The sequence below is a fragment of the Ctenopharyngodon idella genome, chromosome 19 (assembly GCF_019924925.1).
Source record: "Ctenopharyngodon idella isolate HZGC_01 chromosome 19, HZGC01, whole genome shotgun sequence".
NCBI classification, from domain to species: domain Eukaryota; kingdom Metazoa; phylum Chordata; class Actinopteri; order Cypriniformes; family Xenocyprididae; genus Ctenopharyngodon; species Ctenopharyngodon idella.
This window is the reverse complement of record NC_067238.1, coordinates 25,612,526-25,631,757: the sequence shown is the minus strand read 5'-3', so window position 1 is coordinate 25,631,757 and position 19,232 is coordinate 25,612,526. Positions and strand designations below refer to the sequence as shown.

The window sequence follows — 19,232 nt, the reverse complement described above, 5'->3', positions numbered from 1 at the left end:
CTGGTTTTGTCCATATAATGAAAGTTAATGAGGTGCAAAACAACACTGGACATCATTGACTTTCATTGCATGGACAAAAAACAAATAATTTTTAAATAATATCCCTTTAAACACAATAATGCAGTCACTTTAAATCTAATGTATAAATTAGACTAACTCATTGAGCAAATGGCACTTGTTTTGTGAGTCATATGATTCGATTCAAAGCAATCTGGCAAATTGGAAAGGAAGACATGCAGTGGTTTTTATATACATTAGTGTTCAAGATTGATACATGCAGCTGCATGTGGATCAAGTTTTGTGAAATAAACTGTAATTTGGCTCGAGTGGGAGAAGAGAGGCCAAATGTTGGGAGCCGAACTGTTTTGAGACCCTTATTAGACTTGCTGGCTGTTGCTCTAGCTTTTCCTGCTGATTTCATTACTCCTGACAGACCGTGTCTGTGTTTCTAACCAATGCTGAAGTAAACAGTGTATTGAGTTGTTGGATACAAAGAGACACTAGGCTAAAGGGAAAGAGATTTAGTTATTCTTTTGTGACTGGGTGTATATGCGATCAAAACTGTGAGAAAACACTAGTCACTGTTTACTAGGTTTATAAAAACGGATGCAAGGATATCCAAGGCACATCTGGAATGCTGTGCAGACTGTCACGCTATGGCCTCAACAGAGTTTTTCTGCCAATCCTAACCTCACATTTTTATGACCATGTGTCGGGCTTGTGTCCCTCCAGATTTGCCTCTGTCAGACATGATCTGTGTTTGTTCCATCAACGTTTGGGCCTTTTTTTTTAGTCTGAGATTTTTGGTTGTTGTTATAGAAGAATGATGGCTGAAATTGTCTAAGCTTTATGAATTTTTACATAATCGTAAGCCTGAAATACATGAGACTTGACAGCAGTAAACATCACTGAAGTCTACATTAGGATCAATGTCATGTCGCTCATTTGTTTTATTTTTTGGATCTATTCATTTATCCAAAAATACTTTAAAATACATACACACTTAAATATTCTTCTATGATGAGCATGTTTTTTTATGTTTAAAGAAAAATATAAAAATATAAAATAACAAATATCAGGATGAAACAGCTGTCATGATATTATAAAGAAGAAAGAACACCATTAAAAGAATTCTAAGAGAAAAATAATATTGTAACAAAACTGCTTGTTAATATTTGAAAAAGTTCTAAAAAAAATCTAACATGCAGAAAAAAACAAAACAGGAAATTATATCATAGAGAGGACCCCTGCAGACCCTCATAACTGTACGTCAAAGTCAATAAGTATCTTAAAATATTAGCTAATTTGACCTTTTTAGAAAAAGCAAAGTTGTCCTGCCTGTGTCCATTACAATCACTACTTTTCAGGCAGCTCAAAGGGTGACTCAGCCTGAATCCCTCAATTCCCTTGTTGCCATGGGTTACCTGTTTCCTTTTCCAGTCCCCCTTAGTTTCCATGGCTATGAAGTAGGAGGGAAAGGGCGAAAGCCCGAAAAACAAATAGTGAAGTACAGTTAGCGAGATCATTTGAATTTCAATTCGAGTTTGAGAAAAAAGAGAGAGTCATTATGTGGAGCTTGGTTGAACTAAATGACCCGGAGACTTGAACTGGAATTGGAAAATGAAAAGAAGATGAAGACAAGAGTTAAGAGGAAGGAAAGGGCAAAAAAGGGACAAAGTTCAAACAGGAGCTTAAAGGGGAAGAGTTGTGATGGCATATTAGGGTTAGTTCACCCAAAAATGAGAATTATCCCATAATTTACTCACCCTCAAGTCATCCTAGATGTACTATATGACTTTCTTCTTTCAGTAAAACACAATCGGAGTTATATAAAAAAAATATTCTGGCTCTTCCAAGCTTTATAAAGGGAGTGAATAGTAACCGAGATTTTGAAGCCAAAAAAAGTGCATCCATCCATCATAAAAGTAATCCAAACGGCTCCAGGGGGTTTAAAAAAGGCATTCTGAAGCGAATCGATGTGTTTTTGTAAAAAAAAATATCCATGTTTATAACTTTATAAACTTTAATCACTAGCTTCTGGTAACGTCCGTCTGCGCTTTTACGAGAGAGTTGAGTTCCGGCGTACAACGTATGTAGGCATAGCGTAAGCTTAGGTGAGAGTAGATGCCTCTCGTGGTTCAAACAAATAGGGCTGGGCAACAAACTCAAGCTTCTCTGATATTTCTCTTTAAAAAATTCTCATTTTAGACTTCGAATTTGTGACCGGTGTTTTGTTTTGCTCTATATTCTGTGCTTCCGTGTTCGTCAATACGTCATGCGTCAGGTCAAAGTTCACTCTTCCGCCAGAATCGACTTGCATGTGATTCTAGTTTATAAAGTTATAAATATGGATATTTTTCTTACAAAAACGCATCGCTTCGCTTCAGAAGGCTCTTATTAACCCCCTTGAGCTGTATGGATTACTTTTATGATGGATGGATGTGCTTTTTTGGGGGTTCAAAATCTTGGTTACTATTCACTCCCATTATAAAGCTTGGAAGAGCCAGAATATTTCTTAATATAACTCCGATTGTGTTTGACTGAAAGAAGAAAGTCATATACACCTAGGATGGCTTGAGGGTGTGTAAATTATTGGATAATTTTCATTTTTGGGTGAACTAACCCTTTAAAAGGAAGAGGTTAGAGAGACATTGAGCATGGAGGGAATAAATTGGAAAGAAGGCGGATGTGTGTGATTTACAGCACTTCACTCTTGGAATGCCATGCTGCAAAACAGTTATGACAGTTGCCTAGAAAACATACTGAGTTTCCAAACACAAACAACTCTATGCACATAGATCTCAGCTCTGTCCACCTTTCATTTTGTGTGTGCGTGCAGGTGAAGTGGTTCGAACCCAAGCTGCAATCCAAAGGCAATAAATTGGCTAAATCACAGCGATGACAAAGACTATTCAGTCTGGGTGGCCTTTTACTGTTGTAAGTGACATCCTCTTTCTTTGGTGTGTACTGATTCAGATAACTGATGAAGCCATAACTTCACACAGTTTAAATGTGGCATGACATGCAGTCACAATGGAAAAACACTTCTATAGAGCTTCCAGTCAAGGTTTATTGTTGTTGCCCACCTACAGAGTAAGAACAGAAACAGAATATGTTTTTTCCATTGGAAAGACAGTGAGACATGTATCTTTTTTACATTTATAATACAGTTGCCGTTATCTAATGCACACTTAAAGTTAATCTTTAAAAACATAATAATGAAATAATTTTCATAACAATTCAATTTAATCTTTAGCAAGTCTCAAAATGTAATGTATCATTTAAAGGTGCAGTAAGCGATTTCTGAGAAATGCTGTTGATATCTGAAATTACCAAAACAAACACGCCCCTACCCAAAAGGATCACACCCCTATCTTGATAGCTCCGCCCCCAAATTTTCAAACACACTATGCAACACAGGCACCTCCCCCATCATGAATGTATACGCCCCTTACTGCTGATTGGCTGCAAGTGAGTTTTGGTGCTGCTCAGTCTGATCCACTTTCAACAGTGTTTCTCAAATTGCTTACTGCACCTTTAACAATAACTTTTAGTTATATTTTGAATTTATTTAGACAAAGTAATACTGACAACATGACAATAATAATTTGTCTATCTAAAGTTCAGAATTTTATCGGAGCATCTCTATTTGGAAGTTTGCTTTTTGCCAATGTTTTTAGCTTTTATGAGCCACCTAAATCGTTGCAGTGAACTCCATTATTTTTTGCATATTGCATAAGGTTATCTGTTTGGCAGAGACACATTTATGTGGTTAAATGTAAAAGGAATGTGCATACCTAGTCGAATTGCAATCCGATCGATCAAGCGCTTGAAGTGACTAAGCATAAATAGGCCCTTAAGAGCTTTTAAATGTAGATGTAGACTAACTGTAAATGCTATAAATGTAGAATGTTATCCTCTTATTCAGAGCTAGATGAGAAAGACATCTTATTTATATCTGTAAACTGATCCACTGTCACTGAAGCAAATCGCCTGATAAATAGTCCATAAAAATAGTGAGCCTAAAAATATTTTTGTGATAATTACCCTTATTTAAAAGCAAAAAGAGATTTTTAATGGAGTTAGAATATATTTCAGTGATTAGCTCTTGCTTTATTTAAAGGAATAGTTCACCCTAAAATGAAAATGAAGCCATCATTTACTCACTCTAGTGTTGTTCTAATGCTGTATGCCCTTCTTTCTGTTATCAACCACAATTTTTTAAAAAATGTCCCACTCGCGCTTGTCCATATAATGGCAGTGAATAGCGACCAGCATCAAGCTTTTTAAAAAAGATGCAAAAGTATCACAGAATTATCCCATGCAACACGTTACATATATTCCAAGTGTTCTGGGGGTGTATGATATGAAATGCAATGTATTGTTTAATGAAAATCCTGACATTGGCCGTTGGTCTTCTGTGCACGGCTACACGACGTACGTGTACGTGTGAATCTGTTAGCGCCACAGTTCACTTAGTCTCGCCCAGAAAAAGCACTCAAGCTGTGAGAAATCGAGATTAACAAAAGCAAAATACAATGCCTAGAAATCCCAAAAAAGTATCTGTGTACTTTCTTCACTGAGTTGAAAATCTCCGGAGCGGAACTCCATTTGTCTGATGACAGAATGACAGTTGACAGATGTGAACGCGATAACTTCTTGTTACGATGAACAAAATGGATATATTCACCTCAGAGAAGATAGTACATAGATTGGATTTCATGTCATGCTTTTGTTAATCTTGATTTCTCACAACTTGAGTGCTTTTTCTGGGCGAGACGGAGTGAACTGTGGTGTTGATAGAGTCACACGAATGCATACGTCGCATCACCGTGCACAGAAGACCAACGGCCAAGGTCAAGATTTTCATTAAATAATACATTAAATTTCATATTATATACCCCCAGAACACTTTGAATATATGACACGTGTTGCATGGGATCGTTCTGTGATACTTTTGCGTCTTTTTTAAAAATCTTGATGCTGGTCGCTCTTCACTGGCATTATATGGACGAGCGTGAGTGGGACATTTTTTTTTTTTAAGTTCTCCTTTTGTGGTCCATAAAAGAAAGAAAGGTATTCGATATTAGAACAACACCAGGGTAAATAATTTATGACTTAATTTTCATTTTAGGGTGAACTATCCCTTTAACTGTGATGCTCTCTTTTCCCAGAGCTGTGTAATGTGCCTCACTACTGTGTGTTTAGGGACACATGGGGCCAACAGCAATATCCGCTGTCAGGCTATCAGTTGTTAGACTGTGGGGTCATGTGTGCCTTCCAGGTCTCACACTCAACTTTATGTGTTTGCAAGTGTGTGTCTCTTTGCTGTATTGGTAGAGGATTGTGGAGAAGTATTGCTATGTAGGAATGAACAAACTTTCAACACACTCTTTAAAAGCATTTAGACCTAAACCAGGCTGCAGCCAGGTCGCCCAAGAGAGGCTTGGCTAGTAGGAAACTTCATGGACTTGCATGGATCTACATCTGCTCTCAATGTATCGGATGCTTGTCCCAGCACATGCAAAGGAAATAGGTCAGATGATGTTTACAACAGTAGTTTGAGAATGAGATGTAAGCACGCTATCAAATTTACTTTCTTTTTATGAGGAGCTAAGTGACTGAGGGGATTGGTGACACATAAATGTCCTAAGCAATTAGGTTTATTCAGGGACAAAACTTTGTGTTTAAAGCAAATAGTAAAAGTAAATATGCATGATTTATTCATTGTTTAACACATCAAGTGGGGTGATAAAACTTTTTTTGTATTGTAAAAAAGATAACTTGGTAATAGAGTGTTTCTGAAATGATTAAATTGGCAATAAATTCAGGGGTTTCTCTGTTTCAGTTTATTGAAGTGGTCTGTTCTTGGGTCAAAAGTTTTTGGTCTGGGTTTTTAAGGTTTGGTCTGGATGAGGGAGTCTTGTCTTGATCTAGCTCTTGGAAAGTCTGGTCTTGTTATAAAACTGACATGTTATGAGTTTTGGGGGTTTAAAAATGCTTTTGTTGTTGTTGTTGTTGTTGTTATAAACCAAACCCATTACAACTGACTAATAAGAGAGATACACTATGAATCAAATCAGTTACTTTATTTTACCTGAAATAACACTTTGCAGCTGTTAGGTGGCAGTGCGCTAGATGATCATGTGAGACAAAAGCCTGTCCACTGATACTCAGTACTGGGACAAAAACACACTGCAAAAAAGGTCTATATATGAAATATATATCTGAATATATATATATCTGTTCAGAGGTATTGACCTATTTCTGTTTTTCCAGCATCTTCAATTTTCTCACATAATTTGATTTTCTTTGGCCACCAGTCAATTTATACAGTATTTGTGTAAATGTAAAATGTAATAACACCACCAGATGCACAAATAATGTGCCAAAAAATATTATAAACATTGACAAATCTAGCATTCCCTTAAATTGAGACCACAGATACTCAGCTCCATCTTGAGTCATCACAGAAAGTCTCATGGTATTGACAATATAACCATATTTTGCATATGAATTCAGTAGACAATTTATTTTCTGGTGTTGCTCGATACTAACAGGATCTGCTTAAGCTTGTGTCACTAATAGGAAATTATCAAGAATCCCAAAGAATTTATTTACAATTCAAGCTGTCATGAGCACGATTACTTAGAGTTTATGTGAGTTAGCAAGTGAAACATGGAAAGCAGATCGTCAGGATTATAAGGCTGCCTTTGATTTTGCCTGATTTTAAAATGTTTTTATAAGTATCTGACCGTGTTTATAAAATGTAGAGACGCAGCTTTGACAATTTATAAAAGGTGCATCTTTAAAATTGCTTTCAGGACATAGTAATGTTTCTTTTTTTTTTCTAAAGGTAAATATAGGTTTAGACTAGCAGAAGCAGGTGGTAGGGAGTGATGCACCTCTCGGCTTTAACCAGTCGGGGGCGACAAAACCCAAGAATCAGACCCAATAACATCAGCCATTGTCACCATGAATTTCCTGCGCTGGATGTGCCTGGCGTGGCTGTGGAAGGAAGGGAGGGATGGAGGAGGAGAGCGCAGGCACTGCGGGAAGAATAGAGAAACATGAACCCCATTCGCACAGGGGAAAATAGAGGGAGGACTGAGACACACGCCGTGTGATTATTGTAGAAGCGGCCATTACATTGAGCAGCACGGATGGAAAAAAACATAATATAGCTGGTACCGGTGAGTCAAGAGCGCATTGACAAAGGAATATAAGAAGCACTAGCCGGATACCGTTTCATTGAGGCCTCGTATCTGCTTTCGGAAGGAGCCGAACGGACCGCCCACCGCACATAGACACACACATACTTGAGAAGCGCACACATATAAACCCAATCACCGGCTCGCACGCGCTACAATGGACTTTAAATACGATAACCGCTGCGATTCTGATCTAAATCAATGAAAGATGGGTTTATTTAGTTGTACATCTAGATTTAAACCTTTTCTGACGTTTAACCGTCATATATGATAAGTGATATTTACTCTAAAGATAGATATTTACGTATTTTTATTTATCTAATCTTGTTTTGACCGCACGTTTATAGGAACCGCTGGTCCAAAGTAGCTTTGTTTCACTAGATTTATTTAATTAACCGTGTTTACGAACGCCAAATATAATATAATACGCTTTAGAAACATACTGAAACGTGAATAAGTCGGTATCCACTGTGGATATTTAACCCAAACCGGACTTGACAGCTGTTGTCGGACGACTGGGATCCACCGTCCTGGATTACTCTATCAGCGGGCCGCTGTGAGTCGGCCAGCGGGAGTGAGAGACGCTATGGCCGGCTACATCCCGGGCTTACTCCCGGCGAATCACTCCCAGGAAAAGGAGTTCGCACAGGCGTATGAGGATGTGCTGGAGAGATATAAAGGTAAACGACTCACTAAAGCTCCAGTTTGTTGTGTTGTTTACCTTAGGAAAAGTATCGATGCGACTGTTTTAGCTGTTATGTGCCCGATTTATATTTGCTATTTGTTGTCAGTTGTCCAAGGACACTGGAGGTGGATAGTGGGTCTCTTTTCCCATGAGTTTGTGAAAGGGCAGAGGACATCTAGTGCTTCTGTGTAGTATTATATTCAGAATGTTGTTAATTAGCTGTTTTTGTAAGTGATAAATTAAAAATTAAAAGGAGACACTCCTTTTTTTTCTAGGAGCCACACTAAAAGATAATTTAATATAAAACAAATTTCTTGTCTATCCATGCCTATCCAGTATTACAGTGCTGCTAGTGCTTGTCCATTTTTACACACTGCTGTCAGAGCCTGTTTAATAGTGTCACGGCTTGTCTTCTATTCTAGTCCACTGGTGTCTGAACTTGTCCTTTAGTATGACTAGATGTGATGCCTTGAGTTTGTCCAGTATTCCTCTACTGCAGGGGTTCCCAAACTTTTTTTGTCAGCTGAAACCCTTAAATGTAAGTATTTTCTTGAAGTACCTGAGATTAAGTTGATATTTCAATAATTTAACAACACATTTGGATGTTCACGATTCTTTAATGTCAGTTGATCACACTGGGGTTTTAGAACCCAATCAAATTGAATATAATAATAATAATAATAATAAGAAGAAGAAGAAGAAGAAGAATATGAAAAATTATTATTATTATGTTTCAACTCAAATTTAAAAAAATTTAATTGTACTGCAAAATTAAAAAAAATATGTATTTGTGACCCTGGACCACAAAACCAGTCATAAGGGTCAGTTTTTTGAAATTGAGATTTATACATCATTTGAAAGCTGAATAAATAGCTTTCTATTGATGTATGGTTTGTTAGCATAGGACAATATTTGGCTGAGAACTATTTGAAAATCTGGAATCTGAGGGTACAAAAAAATCTAAATATTGAGAAAATTTTCTTTGTTGTCCAAATGAAGTCCTTAGCAATAAACATCCACTCACAAAAATAAATTTTTGATATATTTATGGTAGGAAATTTACAAAATATCTTCATGGAACATGATCTTTACTTACTACCCTAATGATTTTTGGCATAAAAGAAAAATCGATAATTTTGACCCATACAATGTATTGTTGGCTATTGCTACAAATATACCTGTGCGACTTATGACTGGTTTTCTTGTCCAGGGTCACATTTTAAGATGTTTACATCACAAGTTACAATAAAATTATTTTATTATTTTAAATAACATCTGGCACACATTATGTTCTTAAAGGCACATTAAACTAACAGCACATGCACATTCAGAGGATTTCACTTCATTTGCTGTGATCTGAGTCTCTGAGGTGCTGAAAACACTGGTTCATGCGTGTAAATGATAACAGTGCTGTGCTTCACTCTGAAACAGCACAACAGACTATATACTTATCTAATTAAATCGCAGTCTTTGATAATCACGCAAAGATTTATCGCTATTACAGTTTTTTTTTTTTAAATGTTTGACTCCATTTACTTATTTTAATTTTACATTTAACTTAATGAAATATTAACTTTTCGTCAACTCACAGACCCCCTGCAGTTTCCTCACGAAACCCTGTTTGGGAAACCCTGCCCTAGTATCCCAGCTTGTCTGGTTTTCCACTGCTGTCTGAGCTTCTCCAGTGGCCCACTGCTGTCTGATCATGTCCAGTTGTCCAGAATCCGTAAAGGATGGTGCTGAGATGGACAGCAGTGAACCCCTGAGGGCCTCAGAGGGGCTGTTCTGTACTTCTAATGACAGTGTTTCTGTGAAATATGAATACCTCAAATTAAACTGACCGTGATGGGAATATAAGGAAGAGCGAGTGATGTCAGTTGACTCGGAGAGCATCTGTGATGGAGCCTTGATGAAAAGGGCCTTTTTAATTATTGATTATTGTAATGAAATGCGATTCTGTAGGGGCCTTTGGGACAGGGGCCTAAGATAGCACCAAGAGTTCATTTTGTAGACTCTGTGATCTTAATGGATCCTCTGTAACTGATCATCTGTAAAAAACGTGCTTATATTTGTGAAAAGACTTTGATATATTAAGTACAGTGTTTTTTCTGTGCTATTTAGAAGCATGACCATTGTCCATTAGAGACACTACAAAATCACCTCTAATAATGCCTTATAAAAATGGAAGCTCAGTTGGTGTACTAATGCATCTAGCCTCTCCCTTCACACTGTATGTCTATTCAAATTAATGTTTATTCAAATAAATGAAATACATTTTCTTTGACTGACGTTTCGCCAATATATCACTTTTGAAACAACAAGGCTAACGTGAACAAGAGTTCTGGCCTCCACAGAGAGCGTGGTAAATCAAGCTTAATTAATTGTATGCATTACACCCACATTAGCCAACAGAAATTTTCAAAGTGGTTGCCAAGGGAGTTGTTTTATTTTGATGAATGAAAGGCTCTGATAAAGGGCAGAAAGATCTAAACTTATGCAACTTCCTTCTTGTATTCTATTTATGCCTCTCGTTTATTCTTACACTTTATGTATTGACACAGGCAGCCTTCCTCTTTTCTTCCCAGGCTAGCTTTGTCAAAGGTCAATAGATTTAGCTTTATATGCACCACTGGCTCTAAATTGGACTTTTGTTACCGTATCTATTGTGACGTTTACTTTGTTTTATGCCGAGTAATGTTTAAATGAACATTTTTTTATTTTTTTTTTTTTATTTAATTAAATATTTTATATACTCTACCAGTCAAACAATTAGTCATACTTGATCTAGTGTTGACAAAAGTAGCGACTTCGGTACCGAGTCAGTATTGAAATTTTAAAAATGTGACTCGTTGAGCGGATTCGTAAACACCTCTGATCGGCCATTGTGTTCACACACTAATCAGATATGTCTGTGATTAGCTACAATGATCAACGCTTCAAAAACATGTTGTAAATAGACATCTTTGACGGTCTTTACCGAGCGCTTACACGGATACATACGGTAGCGTTTGAAAGCAGGAGTCTATCAGCGGACCAGTCTGCTGATAGACGCCTACTTTCAAACGCTCCCGCTTTTAAACACTTCCGTGTGCTTTCAAACGCTTCCGTGCGTTTATCATTGTAGCAAATCACAGACATATCTGTTGAGTGTGTGAACACAGTGGCTAATCAGAGGTGTTTACAAATCCGCACAACAGCACTCAATGCATCACATTTTTAAAATTTCAGTACCGAAGTTATTACTTATGACAACACTAACTTGATCTATACATGATAATACAAAACTTTTGCTTCTAAAAGCTCAAGATTAAATGCTTGAATACAGTTTTGTTGATAAATATAAAATGGGTCTATGGCTACATTTCTCGTGACATTGGTTGAGAGTGTGCAGAACTCCAATCCAGAACTGTTAAGATATAACTTCTTTTGTTCACTACATAATTTTAAAATGTAGAAAATATTAATAATAATGAGTAGGTGTGTCCAAACCCTTGAGTAGGTGTGTATTTATTAAAGTATCACATGATGTTTTCAGAGCTTAAAGCTTTCTTCAGTGTCAATATCATTTCAGTGTCATCAAGCTTTCCCCATGTTTGCAGTGAAACAGGAGTGGTCACACTTATACAAATGTGTGTATATTACTGGATGTTTGTATAAGGCTTTCAGCTGCGTCACTTGTGGCAATTTCATTAAGAATAGGAGGGGAAATGTGAGAAATGTGGATTTGGTGGCTTGTTGAAGGTGTCATTTAAAGCTGAAATCTGAGTCGTACACATGATACAGGGATTGAATAATTCAGGGGCCTCTGTATGTGAGTGCACGTCTGTTTATAAGAGGGCGGTGGTTATTTGGGTCATATTTGTATTTTGTTTTGAGCATAAGTTGTTTTTCTGTACGTGTTGTTAACTGAAGACAATAGCAGGATATGGAAGACCGACTGGTTTCCAGAATGAGAATGAAACAAAACCATGAGTCAGAAGAAAACAGACTCATTCAGGAAGCAAAGTGATATACAAACCACAGCAGCTTGCAAATGACAAAAATGGACACAGTCGATGGTCAGCTGTCACTCCATTACAGGATGTCTAAACAGGACGCGATGCGACAAAGTAACTGTTGCAAATCCGTTTGTCCTTTATATCAAAAGTAGTACTTCAGAAATACAATCGGGCGTCAGTTTACTGTTGGGAATTTATCGTGTCCCATCCAGTGTAGACAGCATTACTGATTGATTAAAATAGGCTCTATTTGCTTTTGTCGCGTCGTTTTGCACCGCTCGCATCTGGTGTAGACACGGTGTAAGACAGATACTGTTGACATCCTGGAGACATGCAAGGAGAAAAGTTAAATAGTCACATTTCATGCCAGACCACAACTGCTTTGCAAGATTATACATAAAAATCCTTCATGAGATGCATGGGAAACAGGCTCTTTTATGTCCACTGTAGATGCTTGTCACTGAAGGGTTTTATGTCATATCCAATACAATCCAGTCTTGTAATTCGGCTTTGTCTCATGTCCCCACCCATGGTATTTGCCTCACTCAGTTTTATTGGCCTTTGGCCTATTCACCCTGTGCTGCCTGATCCCAGTGACCCTCAAACACACACAAACACTGGCTTCACAAAGTGTGTTTGTGTGTGTCCGTTTCCTCTAGTGAGCCAGAGGAAGTGGGAGTTTGGAAGGAAGCCTCTTTTAGCTGTCTCGTCAGTTTCTTTCTTTGTGCTGTGTGATGTTCCTGCAGTTTTTTTGTTAGAATACTTGTCATGTTACTTTGATATTATTATGACTTTTTTTTATTATTTTGAAAGCTAGTTAGTCATGCTTGCAAACTTCTAACTTTAGATATGAAAGTTGAAACAGGTCTTTTCTTCCATAATGTGACACTCATCCTAATGAAAAATATTATTAAAAAAATGTGGTGACGGGATATGGTTCTGTGCATCATTTGTTGATTGGATGGAGGCAGATCAATTGTAAGAAAGGGGCGGGGTTTAAGCAGAATAAATGATAAGAGACGTCCAGCAAACGTCACCAGAGAGAAGTCTGTTGTTTCACTGGAAGAAAAAAGAATTAGAAAATTTAGAAAATAGATAGTGTGAATTTTATTTCATGTCGACTTGATATGTTTTAATGTTAATGATCATCCTCAATCATTATACATTAGTTCTGCTATGGAACTGAATGCTGCTTAAGGGGAGTTGTGCTACAATTTTTCTAAGTCGTTTAAAAAATAAATAAATAAATATATAATAAATATATATATATATATATATATATAAACCTAAACATTCTTTTTAGACATTTTGATTCATTGGTTAGATATGATGCGATGGGATTTGATTCTTTCAGCTGGAAAGTCCCAAAAACAAGTGTTTGTCTATTGAACCTTCAACCATTTGCTGGTTTGGAGGGTAAATGTGAGCTTGAGGCAGCTCACAGAGGCAGACAAATGATCGAGGATGGATCGTTACAACTGTATTTTTCCACGTGGCCTAGTTTCCCCTCAATTCTTGTCATTCTCCCTCTCACGGTAGACTGCGGTGACCATGAGTACATGCAGCCTCGGCCTTGGCTTCTGTCTTTCCCCTCCCTCTCTGCCTCATTCTTTCTCTCTCTTTTCCTCCCCTACTGCAACGCTGCAGGATTTCCCTCCTTGCACTTCCTGTTTGGCTGCATTCTGTACGGCACCTGACTGTGTCAGTGGGGGAAAAAGCAGAGGGCCGATCCTCTTTGATTCAGGATGTTCGGTGACGTGCCGGAGGCATTCTGTCAATGCTCATTTGACATCCTTCCTACGTAGCAGATCTTTGTCCAGAGTACAAATGGAATATTAGTGTCTAACATTGCATTCCTCGCATTTATCTAAGAAGTAACATTCTGAAAAGATCATGCTCATTCAAAAAATATTCTGGCTAGGTTTGGAATGGAACACTAGTGTGCTGTTTAGTTGAGTGCAGTACGTGAAACAGAACTAAAGGCCAATAAATGTTTCAAATAACATTTGGCTACATTGTTGCCAATTAATAGCAAAATATTGCATCATGTTTAATGGTTTAGTTCACCCAAAAATGAAATTTCTGTCATTAGTTACTCACCCTCATGTTGTTCCAAACCCATAAGACCTTTGTTTCTCTTCGGAACTTAAATTAAGATATTTTTGATGAAATTCGAGAATTTTATTTTTATTTTTATTTTTTTTATCCCCCGTAGAAAACAATGTAGGTACTACATTCAAGGTCCAGAAAGGTAGTAAAGACATCATTAAAATAATCAGAGTGACTACAGTGGTTCAACTATAATGTTATGAAGCAAAAAAACAAAACAAAAATAATGGCTTTATTCAACTTTTTTTTTTTTCTCTCCCCATCATTCTCCTACTCTGTTTTGTTTTGTTTTTGCACACAAAAATTATTCTCGTCACTTCATAACATTAAGGTTGAACCACTGTATTCACGTTGAGTATTTTAACAATGTCTTTGCTACTTTTCTGAACCTTGAATGTGGTACTTACGTTGCTTTCTATGGGGGATAAAAATCCTCTTGGATTTCATCAAAAATATCTTAATTTTTGTTCAGAAGATGAACGAAAGTCTTGTGGGTTTGGAACGACATTAGGGTGAGTAATTAATAACAGAAATTTCATTTTTGGGTGAACTATCCCTTTAATTAAACAAGTGTCTTTCATTTATCATTTTAGAAATACATTTTAATTCTGAGAGTTATAATGGCCTCATACAGCTTACAGCTTAACTTGCTGTGAAACTTCTTAAATTTGATTTAAGTCTGATTAAATAATAATCAAGAAAAAGTTACATAAAAAAAAAAATTGTCATGCACTATTTTTAATTCATAAGTAAAACATTGTAACACAAGTTGTTTTTAACATTACTTTAAAACACGGTTTTATGAACAATATCCTATTGGGCTTCAGTTGTTTCTCTCTTGTTGTCATGCAGTTCATGAAAATTCACTTAATCTATTTTGTAAATCTTGCTTCATCCATGTTTATGTTTCTCTCTCTTTTTGTTTTAAATAAATTAGACCTCATAATTTTTAATTAAAATATCATAACTCGACCTTCTCTCTGGTGACACATGCTGAACTTCTAAATCGTTTTGTTTGCATAAATCCTGCACTTTTCTTATAATTGACTTTAAGCGCATATTCAGATCTGCCTTCATCCACTCAACAAATCCTGCACTACTTTTTTTTTTCTTTTTTGATAATTCATTATGCTTGGATGCAAGTTATAATATGGAAGAAAAGTTGCATTTCATTGCAACTTTAAACAGTCACATCACATGTCTTTCCTGGTATTTTTTCACAAGCTCTTTATACAACTTTTTTTTTTCCATTTAACTGCACTTCTAAGCCTTATTAGCATCCTTTACTGTGGACATGTTTCTAGTCACACAGTGAGAAAAGAAATCCCAAAAAAAAAAAAAGATGCTTCAATAATTGTTTTATCATGGCATCACAGCCCTCCGATTCGTATTTGAATCCTCAGGTGCCTAGAGATTCTTACACCTAGAAAACCACAACTGACTCTACATTATTTTTGTTATTCAGTAAATTATTTAAAGTGTTCCATTAATGCAACCTCTGAGTGGGTCATCCAGGTGTTTTTTTGCATACAGAAAACACAAAATAACACAAGTACCATAGTACTGGGCTATTTTGAACATACCCTTTACCTCTTCACTGTGTTTCCTGGTTTTGTATCTTTCTCCTTGCCATAGTCTGGTCCTGTGTTAAAGCTCTTTGTCTTGTTGGTGCATTAGCAAGCTGACTGCCCCACTCTGCCGGCCTGTGAAGGGCTCTTGCGTAATGAATCCTCAACTGACTTTATAGAACACCTTTAACTCCTGTGGTGACTTACTTTTGCATTGTAGTCTCACAAACTTTTTACTGAACTGTGTTTGACATGATTCCACTTTACATAATGTCTCTAGCCCTTTTTACACTGACCTCCTGCTGGGGGTGAATTTGCTGTGAAGAGCAGTGCTGGTGGGCACTGGCTTCTGAGCTTTCAAGACAATTACTGATGATTCTCAGTGGCAGGGAGTTCAGATCTGAGACTGTAGCTGTTCTTTTGTACTGGACTCCACCAGACACACACACAAACTCACACATTGCTGTGTTTTACCTCAGGGCTTGCTGCCAAAAAGAAAAACCGGGAGAAAGAATGAGTAGGAGCTGAAGAGCTGTTTTTGAACAAGGGTGCAGTAGGAGATGGCCATATACAGACTGAGATTGTGAGTTAATCGTGAAGGTTGTGTTAAAAGCATGAGGTCACGATTTATGATAGATTGATAGAGAAGGCCTGCTCTTTTTTTTTTGTTTTTTTTTTTTTCCTTCAGCACAAAACGTAGATGACATGTATGCTTTGTGAAATTGCACACACAGTGTGAAATCATCCTACCCGGAATATTTCCTGCTGTGCTGCTTTTGTCCAAATGCAGCACTTTTTTTTTTTTTTTTGTGAAGATTTATGTCTCTAATACTCCCATGCTCCATTTGAAGAGTTTTCTGTATTCCTCTTCTTTTTTTTTCTTGTATTGTCTAGACAAAATAGCTCAGTAAAAGTCTGATTACTATACTATGACACTACTACTATGACTAGGACACTATAGCATGCAATATTATCTCGGACCCCTCAATTAATATGGTAAATTGGAAATTATTCTGGTTTTTAATGAATAATTAATGAGAAATTGAAACATACATAGGCCTACATTTTAATCTTGCAGCCCCTTTAGCCTAACTGAAGTTTGTATATATTTTTTGTCCTTGTCTTTTCACTATTTGAAAGATCAGGTCAGAGTTCATGAAAACTCTGTAATGTAACAAAATCCTTTGTTCATAAGCATATGAAAGGAAGTGCATTTAACACAGTCTAGTGGGACTATCCATTAACTGTAAAGCAGACATAAGCTGTAAAACTGAGATTACGTGACCTTTCCTTATCCTCTTCTGGTGCTGGGAAACACCTGTGTATGTGTGTGTATAACAAGGACATTCACATCACTCATCTTCCCCTGCTCTTGAAAAGAGTGTGTGCATGTGTGTAGGACGCTCCATACAGAATCTTTCCAGTTCTTTTAACTCCATCTGCCATCCTAACATTCCCACCAACCCTTCAGGAAGGGTGGAAGTATGCAAGTGCTGATTAGGGGTGTCCCGACTACGGATTTACATAGTCGAATCAGATGCGAATCAGATTGCCTTTAGCGGGGGGAGCGGGGGGATGCTTGAAAAACAGCAGTCCACTAGATAGTGCACACGAACTCTTTCCGCGCTTAAGGCCAAAGGAGTATCGGCTACTTTGAAAGACTCGCGCGCTTAACTGTGCACGAGATGGAGCGGGATGCGGAAAATTAAGTAAGGCCTATACCCGTGGCTTAAGACAACTTTTATTTTCTCTCACACACAACACAGAGAAACAACTTTCTAATAAAGTGACCAAACTGCCTGTCAAGTGATAGACGAAACTGACAATGATTTTTATCTTTTTTAAACAAATGAAAGGCAATGTGGATAAACGTTCACAGCCACGATGTACAGAACACCACTCGAAGATATAGAAGAAAATGAATAAAAACCATTTTGGATCAATAAACCTTAAAGTGTGTGTGTATATATATATATATATATATATATATATATATATATATATATATATAACTGCAGATAGATATGCATTTCACATGTCGGCAAATCAAATTAAATCAGCTAAATTGCCTGTGCGAGCAAGCTTTAACTAATCTACAGCGCAACATCGATGCACCAAAAAGCAATCAAAAATTAATTTACAGAATTGAATTAGAACAGAATATAACATTCTAATAAATAAAAATAATTAAAAAAATGAAATGGTCATAATCAAGTCACAAGTGCAAAATGCAAAGTGCAGGGGAACTTATATTCAAAACACAAGCCACAAATAGTTAAATTAGATAACCCAGAGTGATCAGTAAATAAATTAAAATTAAAGAAATTATTAAAATAACAAAAGTATAGCCAGAATTGTCAACTTTGTCTTTTTAACTGCAGAGACAATAAACGCTAAACTGGAGTGGCAGTCTTTTTAGCTAAACATTCACAGCATCCAAAAATCAAATTAGAACAGGCTGAAATGTTTTGAAATCACTTGTACCCCTACCCGATTGAGAGAAAAAAATCCAGTCTTTCATGCGATCTGCCTGTGTCCATTTGAGTCTTTTCAAATAGCGCGCTAGTCAACTCGTTAACGTTGGCCGGCAGAAGCGCGCCGCAGTGTTTGTCGTTGTTGAGTGGTAGGACATGAGCTGTTGGCACAACTTGCATCTTAAATTTTTTGGATCATCTTTTACCATTTCAAAGTGCATCCAATTTTACACTTTAGATTTTCTTATCCCAGACATTGTTAAAGATTTAATCCCTGCCGCCAAGATGCTCCTCTGTCGGTCACGGATCATGGAAGTGAAACTTAAATCTGTCACAGGGGTGGTTGGATTTATTCACGCACATTAAAAATATTTATTAAAATCTTCTTTCTTTTCACATTTTTATTTACAGCATTATCATAATAGGCTGTATATTAACCTATTGGGAGAGGACTGGTAGGTCTATGTAAAATCAGATATTGAGCACCCCCATATCTCGTTTCATAACTCCATTCTGTGAGGTTGGTAGTCGAATCAGGCTCCTCCTATCGAAGCATCGAATCGTCGACTATTCAGAGTCACCCCTAGTGCTGATTACTCTTTCTGTGTGAGCTTCAGAGTAGCTGATTTTATTCATGATCATTAATACAGTTAACTTAGTTTTGAGTTTAAAAGACTTGAGGTGTGGTCTCAATATTTTTATTCAGCAGGGATTTATTAAATTGATCAAAATTGACAATAAAGTTAACTAAAAGCTGTTCTTTTGAACTTTGTATTATCAAAGAATCCTGAAAAAGCATCAAGAATTCCACAAAAATATTAACCAGCACAACAATTTCAGCACTGATAATAATAAGAAATGTTTCTTGAGCAGCAAATCAGCATTACAATGACTTCGGAAGGATTTAAAGTTTTACAGTATTTTACTTTTTTGTCATAAAAGCAGATCTTCAACAAAACATAATTCTTTCAAAACAAACAGAAAACAAACTTTTGAACAGTATTTTACAATGAATTAGTTGAATCCCCTCGTGTATGCAAATATTTAATACAGTCAGGATGTTTTTTTAATAAGCAACAAATGTGATAAAAGTACATGTTTGCTTTGTTCTGGATTATCTATATTCAGTTAAGCATGGTTCTTATGCTAACACGGTACCATGATGCATTTACATTCGTGTATTTATC

The 19,232-nt window shown here is 36.8% G+C and overlaps 1 protein-coding gene across 8 annotated transcripts in view; it reads left to right on the top strand.

The window, feature by feature from the left end:
* Window positions 1–19,232, top strand: part of macf1a (microtubule actin crosslinking factor 1a) — a 182,457-nt gene that overhangs the window by 6,769 nt on the left and 156,456 nt on the right. The window contains exon 1 of one of the 8 annotated variants that reach the window (XM_051872294.1): window positions 7,016–7,891. The exons of the other annotated variants lie outside the window; for them this stretch is intronic. Within the exon in view, the coding sequence (XP_051728254.1) occupies window positions 7,798–7,891 (94 nt within the window). The 5' untranslated portion in view covers window positions 7,016–7,797. Of the gene's footprint in view, window positions 1–7,015; window positions 7,892–19,232 lie in introns of those variants that run through there. 8 annotated transcript variants of the gene reach the window in all.